Source organism: Triticum dicoccoides, chromosome 1B, assembly GCF_002162155.2.
Source record: "Triticum dicoccoides isolate Atlit2015 ecotype Zavitan chromosome 1B, WEW_v2.0, whole genome shotgun sequence".
Classification (NCBI taxonomy): Eukaryota; Viridiplantae; Streptophyta; class Magnoliopsida; order Poales; family Poaceae; genus Triticum; species Triticum dicoccoides.
This window is the reverse complement of record NC_041381.1, coordinates 98,669,178-98,677,660: the sequence shown is the minus strand read 5'-3', so window position 1 is coordinate 98,677,660 and position 8,483 is coordinate 98,669,178. Positions and strand designations below refer to the sequence as shown.

General features: G+C 43.7%; 1 protein-coding gene across 1 annotated transcript; it reads right to left on the bottom strand.

Annotated features, from left to right (window-relative positions):
* Positions 1-719: 719 nt before the first annotated feature.
* Positions 720-5,852, bottom strand: LOC119321588 (4'-phosphopantetheinyl transferase HetI-like). The gene is made up of 9 exons (XM_037595206.1): positions 5,673-5,852; positions 5,246-5,557; positions 4,100-4,275; positions 3,333-3,397; positions 3,144-3,245; positions 2,883-3,038; positions 2,305-2,403; positions 1,186-1,306; positions 720-1,096 (listed from the first exon to the last, which is right to left on the bottom strand). Exons 2-9 carry the CDS (start codon positions 5,446-5,448, stop codon positions 990-992), a joined length of 1,029 nt encoding a protein of 342 aa, XP_037451103.1. The 5' UTR covers positions 5,449-5,557; positions 5,673-5,852; the 3' UTR covers positions 720-989.
* Positions 5,853-8,483: the final 2,631 nt, after the last annotated feature.

Below are 8,483 nucleotides of genomic sequence, written 5' to 3'. Positions count from 1 at the left end.
TCAGCGGCATGCATCGGCGGCAAAAAGGAAAACATTCACAATAAAAAACAAAATAAAAATGAGAAAACAAACAAGCCTGTGAGGCCCGATGACCAGATAAGCCCATACAATAATGAATAAACAATGGCAAAAGGGGCGAAGCCCACGTACGTGCATGCGATTGCAAGGAAGCTGCGTCCGAGAAACGCAGAATCGCACCCAGCGACTAAACACGAATCTTAATACCGTCAAGTCTGAGACTTGACTAAAACTCAGTCGACTGAGTTTTAGCAGTCCCTATTGCAAAACTGGCAAGAACCCCATAAACTAGAATGAGTTTTTCCTCTGATTGATCACTTGAAACACTAAGACTACGGTGAAAGTGCTTGTGACATTATGGGGATCTGGCATTCACGATTTGATGAGTTGATGACTGTTCAGTGGCGAAGAAGTTGAATTGTTGCAGGAGAGGATGTTATTATGGTCACATTGTCCTGTTGAAGAACGAGCTAAATTGTTCCAGGAAGCCAAGTACATTCCCTTTTGACTGTCAGCAGTCATTTGTGGCTGAGAACCGCCTCAAGTGCATTGTGTGATTTGTATCCCATATAACATTCTAGATAAATACAGATTAAGACTCTGCTTTTCCTGATAAAAATTGAGCAACTCTTTCTCTTAAAACAGGGCAACTCTGTTTAGGTATAGAACAAACTAGATGGAGCAATCACTCGCCCTAAAAATGCAAATACAGGCCTTTCGACCAATATGCTTCTCTGAAGCCCTTCTCCAACAGCTTCAAATCGCAAGATTCGTCTCCGATAAAAAAAAATGTTGTGAGCAAACAAACTCTGAAGACACATATGGTAATGTAGTAACAGCCATTGAATGGGACCAACAATGTTTCCACCAACAGAAGAGAGCCAACACACAGGAAAAATGATGTTTCAGTGGGCAGAGACCAAAACCTATCGGTACTGGACCAAGTGTATTTCACAACGATGTTTCGGTAGTCAGGCAATAAGTTTTACAGCTTCTGTTCCAGAGACGAGTGTATCTTCGACAAATGGTACGGTCTTCCATACTTTCAATCCTACTGGTGCTGGGCTGTCTTCAGGGCCTGCGACGCGACATATACAACAACAATGAAGCAACTGAAAGAACAAGGTAGGCAAACTGTTATTACCCAAGATGGCAATGTATACAGACCTTGACTTCTGGAGCTGTCCTCTATACAAACTGACATGTAGTGAGAACTATTTAGCTCCGCGAGTGTAAACAGCCAGTTCTCAGACAGATGGTCACAGCCAGTCCTGGAATCATTCAATGCCTGGCAGATCCAACAAGAGTCAAGGCAGATCGATAAAAATGATTTATTGCTACGTTGCAACATAGTAATAATAAGGCACAAGCACCTGACTTCTGTGATGTACTACTACTATCTAAGAGTTAATAATGGGCGGCTCCTTTCGAGGACTCACGTTAATCCTAGAGAATTGTCCCAGAGGAATAACATCTATGCGGTCTACCTTCAAGCTATCTGTGCAGCCGTTTGATTAAGTAAACCTCACCCTCTACCACACGGACTCGTCTTGTTGTTTCTCCTCCCTTCCTTACCTGCTGACTCCTTAACTTCACTGTCGCCTCCCACCCGCACGTCTATGAGCAGACAGCACAGTAGATCGCCATCCTCGAGATTGTTTGAGATAATTCTCTGTCAATCCTTCGAGAACTCAACAGGCAAGTAACCATCAATCCCCAAATTCACTTACATATTCTCCGACCTATTGAGTTCATCACAGAGACCCACAACAAATCTGCTTGATCCCTAATGTTTGATCAAGAAAATATATGAACCCTGCTGTTTGTGAGGCTTCAGATCGGAAAAAGATTGGTTTTCTTTTGTGTATTTTAAAGCAGAGAGGAGATTGTTAACTTGAAGTACAGCTGTGCTTAATTAATTCAAAAAAATTGTGATCTTGACTTTTGTTTTTAGATGAAATCTGGATATACCAAAGTCATAATTGTGAGCTTTCCCTTTTCTTGTGCACAATGTTCACATAAGTGTGGACAGGCAACACCATTTCTGTAGTCATCTCTTTAGCAGATAAAGGTGTCAAATTTTATCAGTCGGGCTCAGGAGGCTGAGATACTCTCAGAAGTGGTTAGGTGTCCAGGAGACCCATGTGTCAGGTGCACAGAATATCATGTCGATTGTTTTTCAGATACATAGTTCCAGAGCTCCCTTACAGATGTACCATATGTTTAAGTTACAGATGTACCATATGTTTAAGACAGTAATAAACGGGAAAGGTTCAAGCTGCATACCTTAGAAATCCGAATTCCCTTACTTGTATTCAGCATGATTGAAAACGTACTGAATGGAGCACCTGAGAAACCCATTCCAAGAGCTTTTACATATGCTTCCTAAAAAAATTACACATCAATTCCATATAAGTAATTTATTTTGAAACACAATATCAGTAATCAGTATTATGAATATTAAATTTACATAGGCCAACATTTGCTGCAAACCCAACTTTGGTGCTTACTCTTCTCATAGAGATTCCTTTTTTCCACAATAACACTATTCATAAAGTGCCCATCTATGTGTCCTTCAATTTGATTTATTTAATATAATCATATGTAAAGAAGGATTTATCTAGTTAGCATTACAAATGGGTTAGCTCTATACACATTCCAGACCTGCATTTCTATACCAAAGAACAACAAAGTCAGCTACAGTATACTTTAGGTGGTCATATTAGACTACATGTGGGCCAGAGGATAGACCCTACCCTAGTACAGGAAAATACCATCAAAAATGTTAGAATGTAAATCAGCACAATGTAGTAGTCGTACAGGAAAGAACTATAAAGTAGAGGACCAAAGAGAGACTAACTAACTTTAAGAGTCCATAGTTTCAGGAATTCCTTTCGCTGAGCATCTGAATCTGAAACCTCAGATAGATAATTAACTTCAGAAGGGGTGAAGTAACGGCGAGCAAGAGATGAAATATTCTTGGTTGTATTTCGCTTCTTCTCTTCAATATCAATGCCAATCTGAGACAATACATAGAATAGCAATATCAACTGAATAACTTCCAAAGCAACAGAACATGGTCATTTCTTTCTCACTTTCGATAGTCACATGGGCAGGGAACATACACGAGCATTAATGGCAATACCACAGGCAATCAAAGAAGTTGTGTGTGAAATGTTGAAATGCAAAGGTTGCTCTGCAGTGCTATCATCATGTGGCCACAATACCTGATTAAACATGGAATACAACAAAGGCAAGTTAGTTACAAGGCTTTAGATTGCAGAAAAATTAACCGCTGAAGCCTAACCTCTTACCTCAGGTTTGCCAAATTTGTTCTTCTTAAACTCAAATGACCTCGGATCAATTTTATAACCTGTATCTAATCTAGTTCAAACAAATTACCAATAAGCATATCAGTAATTCTGTTATGCTATCCCATGACATGTTTTATTCTGTATAAAATATAATTGGTAAGAACTAACAAGACAAGAGTATAGTATAATTATTGACAAGATCAAATGCTTATAAACTTCACATTGAGCAGCATGTCAAACTTCCATGTGTCAGGTCAAAATGGAAGATATTTTCATTCTCCATTTTATGACTATTTACGGAAACTGCGCATCAGAAAGTGATAATACACCTAGTAGGAGGAAAGAACATCTACGGACAAAGTCAAATTTACATGACATCGATGATTTTGAATCATATGCTTTCTGTATATGTAAGACAAGATGAATGTACAAATGGAAGGCCACCTACTTACAGGCAATGTTTAAAGGGAATGACTCACTGCAGCTAAGAGCCATAAATTGCATTAGCCACTGAAGTTCTCCAGAAATACTAAGCTTTTTTCTTGCAAAGATAGAGTTTTCCTCATGATTATAAAGATTACGAAATTTTGTTTATATGATTAGAAGAAACCATGGAAACGATTATATTTGCTGTCAATCCTAACCAATGTATGCAATTGAATCTAACACCTGCAACCAATTTCCAAATTAAATCACAGACAAGTAACAGGCATGAAAATCAAATCAAGTGTGATCGACAGTGCAATAGACAGTTGGTGGTTACATACATCTTGAGAGGGTGGTGCGCAACAATGCACGGGACAAAACAGCATCTTTCCGCAACATTGTTGCTTTCATAGAGTCAGCATACTCTCTTTCAGAAGGAGACAGGAGTTCTTCATACATGTTCAGTTGGGACTGATTTTTCAGCTCATCGGGACAAAGATACCAAATATGCACCTCTCTACAAAAGAAATAAACGCATAAACTAATGTCTTCAAAATATTTCAATGCACCAAACAGCTATTATAAGAAAGAAAAAAACTACCAACCTCTTGTAATTGTGAAAGAGTTATACTCATCAAGTACAGGCTTTAACCAACCCAGGGGTACAATTACTGACCAAAAGCTATATCATGTATCCATATGCCAATATGGGGTGGTACACACATTTCAGGGAGTATCTGGGAATATAGATTTTAAGAAGAGATAAAACAAAACCCGATACAACGTGATAAGCATGGACACGAAGTCCTTCAGTGAATGTCCACCCTACACATCCCTAGCAAACAATCTTCGTTCCCTCAAAACACAGAAAGCAAACTGTTGTCTCATCCTCTAATAGTTGGTGATTTCTGATGTGTTTGATTCTCATGCACTGCGTTATTTTCATGAACATAAGAAGTGTGCCTATTTCACATTTTTAATGAACCAAACAAGATTTGGTAATAGCAGGTAGAAGCCAGTAATCTTGGCAATCTCCGGCATTGTCTAATATGAAGTACTTTCCATATTAAGGAGAGACAGACACGAGACGTGGAGCATAGTATCATGCCCCCGTCGCATGTGGCCGCCACCGTGAGGTTGCCCGACGCGGGTTGATCCATGATAGAAAGGGTGGCAAGTGTCGTAGGGCCCACCTGCCAGCTGTGGTGCCCAGATCTAGTTTAATGCCATGTAATCGAACAGATCAGTATGCTGAATGAAAATGCTCCCCAGTTCACATATCCTGCTCTTCAATCTCATCCCCTTGCTGCTCTCCTCACATCCCCAATTCCCCTCACCGCCGACAAAACCTCTAACCAACTGGTTGAAAACGTCATACGCTGGCAGCATGACCTCTACTGCCTGCCGCCTGAGGCAGATCTACCATGTGTCCTAGCAGGTTCCAAGGAATCACATCTTGCAAGGCACAAAAGGATGGAAGGGGGTACCTTGGGGACCGGAGAGGCGGCGGGAGCGGGAGGGAGGCGAACAGGCGCCCGCCCGAGACCCCCGGCGTCCTCGGCGGGATAGGCAACCCACGGCATCGGACGAGGCGGTGGTGCACAAGGCTTCCCGAAACCCGCAGCGTCCTCGGCGGCGACGGCAGGAGAGGCATCGCGCGGCAACGGAGGAGGTGGTGGTGGTGGCGCATGCGCGTGCGGCTTCGTGCTGCCCGCCAGGCTTGGCTTATAGCGCGGGCTGTTGGTGGCAGCGAGGGGCGGCCGGCCGGTCTGCTCACTCTCGAATCCAACGAGCCGAGCCTGCGGCGGAGCAACAAGAAATGGCGGTAATTTAGAGGGTCTCACATCCCGCCAACAACCTCTCCGGCCTCGCAAATCGTGCAATGCGACGCTGGATTAGATGGGCCTTACTTACCGCGGCGCCAGGAGCTCGCCGGCGGTGCAGATCCTCGGCAGGGGCACGTCCGGGAGAGGTTGCGGGCGCCGGCGGCGGGCGGGTAAGGGAGGAGTCGAGGAGGAGTGTAAAATCCGCCGCCGCCGCCGGCGGTTAGATCGAGAGGAGAGGAGATAGACCGGAGAGGGTGGGCTCGGGGTAGGCGTCGCACCAGAAAGCCCAGGTTGGCCCAGTTAACCAAAAAAGACCGTTTTATTGCATCCAGGTGGTGGATCCTATTAAACGTGTAACGCGCCGCCCACCAGGACTATATCTAGCCCACGCGCATGCTATGCCTTGCTTATAGGTTAACATTTTCTTAATACACGGTCAACTTTTTTGTAAACACATTTTAATATTTTCAAATGCTTGACTAACATTTTTTAAATACAAGATTAACATCTTGGGAAGATTCATGCTTTCTTTGCATTACTTTTGAACGGTTTCTTTTTCTTACTAAGATTTTCTTTCGGGTTTTTATATTTTTTACCATTCCTTGCCATCCTTTTTTTTACAAATTTCAATAAATTTAATAAAGCATTGTATTTTTAAAAATTAGGACACTTGAAAAAAAATTGAATACCTATTGAATCCATGAACATTTCTTTTTAATTTCGAAGTTTTTCAAAAACTTTTGAATAAGATTTAATTCATGATCAATTTAAAATTTACAGCAAGTTAAAAAATTAGAAACACTCTCTGAGTCTCGCCAACATTGTGCTAATTTACAAACATTTTTTTAGTCCGGAAACAAATCCATGAATATATTTTGAATTTTCACATTTTTTGAAGTTTTGAATATTTTAAAGTTGACAAACATTTTTTTTCAAATTTCGAACATTTCTTGAATAATGAACAATTTTTTAAAACTTATGATCTTTTCTAAAAAAATTAAGAAAAAACGACCAGACATAGAAAAAAATAACTGCATATTGAATCTAAAACGAACAAAAAATCACATCGCATGTTGCCAGAACGACAGAGATATATCATATATGGGCCGGCCCGCAAATGCTATAGTTTGCTTACAGCGAGAATAGTATTCGTATCACCTGAAGACCGGTTTCCCCTCTCGTTAGGGTTCCCTCTCCTCTCGGCGGCGACTCAGGTTCCGCCGTAGAGATCTTCTCTCCCCTGCCGGTTTCCCCTATCACCGGAACACCGAGGCCCCGGGCTAAGGTCGAGGGTGAGATCGGGACAGCTAGGGATCCTACCGCCCGCGGAACGTGACCACGGGCAAGAGATCTGATCGATGGCGGATGAAGCGGAAAGTTCGGGCTCCTCCGAACTCGAGGCGATGATGGCAGAGCTGGGACTCCAGGAGGATGATCTGCAGGATGTGATCGTAGGAGAGGACGAGCTCCCGGAGGAGGCGACTCGTTGGATGGCAATTGCTAGGGTTCATACTGATAAATCCTACAGTCAGTATTGGTTTTTCCGCAATATGCGGGTTGCATGGGATCTAGCCCAGGAGGTGAAGATTAAACCTCTCGAGGACAACCTCTATACACTGCAGTTTTCGTGTTTGGGTGATTGGGAACGGGTCATGGAGGATGGACCATGGAATTTCAAGGGGAAGGGCAGTCGTCATGGCACCTTATGATGGTTTTACCAAACCCTCTTCTATTGAGCTCAATAAGATTGAGATGTGGGTGCAGATACACGATTTCCCTCAAGGATATTTCTCCAAGATCAAAGCTCTCTCATCGACAGTGGGGAGTTCATCTATGCTGAATCAATGGCGCAGGACTTTGAAGGAAATTTTGCCCGGGTGCGTGTGAACATTGATGTCACGAAACCCCTGAAGAATGTTGTCTCCCTAGTGGTGAAGAAGAAGGGAGAGGTTCAGAGGGTGCTTTCAGGGTGAAGTATGAAAGATTGCTGGACTGGTGTGCAGTTTGCGGATATATGGGCCACACTTTCAAGGAGTGCGGGGACGGGGTCCACCCTCCCAAGGCACTAGTGTTTAAGGATCTTAAAGCAACCTGGTTTCGAGGCCCTGGGAGAGGCCCTGGCGAAAACTATGGAAACAGAGGTGGCCGAGGCAGAGGTCGTGCTGGTCGTGGCAGCGGCAGAGGAAGAGGGGGAATGCAGCAGAATCCATATACGCCGAGGGGCGATGATGATACCGGGCTAAATTCAGTAACTACAGTGGATACAGACATGGCAGACGGGGAGAGGAATCGTAAGAGGGGTGCTTCGGACCTCAAGCCCCCCCCCCCACCCAACCCTCCTCCTCATATTGGAAGGGGTGCCCCGCCCTTGCTTCTGCCGGCGCCAGAAATACCATCTAGCCCCTTGACGAAGCAGGAGCAGAAGAGAAACAAGTCAACAACCACAGCCCTAGAGAAAGGATCAGTGAGGAGCCTGGCCTCTAGCAAACAAAATGATGCGCGTTTGGCGGGCCCCCATGAGGGGTCGCGCTAGGCGCAATGAGTCTACTATGCTGGAACTGCCGTGGGGCTGGCAAACCCGCGACAGTTCGTGAGCTTCGTGATCTCACGAGGCAACTTGCCCCTCTATAGTATGTATTGTTGAAACCCAGATAGAGGGCTCTAGAGTGGAGAATTTGGTAGGCACATTAGGCTTTGATAAAAGTTTTGCTGTGAGCAGCTCAGGTAGAAGTGGGGGACTTGGAATTTTTTGGAATGAAGAAATAAAGCTTGAAGTTATTGGTTACTCGGAGTATCACATTGATGTTGCTGTGGAGGAGCTAGCCCATATCCCGGTGAGAATTACCTTCATATACGGAGAAGCGCAGGTGAGCGAACGATACAAAACTTGGGATTTGCT

What these genes read in the sequence shown, in the direction of transcription:
- LOC119321588 (XM_037595206.1), bottom strand. Translation starts at nt 5,448, where the DNA reads ATGCGCCACCACCACCACCTCCTCCGTTGCCGCGCGATGCCTCTCCTG. An exon ending in ACAAATTTGGCAAACCTGAG is followed by an intron (nt 3,246 to 3,332) that starts GTAAGAGGTTAG and finishes ATGTTTAATCAG; the next exon opens with GTATTGTGGCCACATGATGA. An exon ending in TGAAACTATGGACTCTTAAA is followed by an intron (nt 2,404 to 2,882) that starts GTTAGTTAGTCT and finishes TAATTTTTTTAG; the next exon opens with GAAGCATATGTAAAAGCTCT.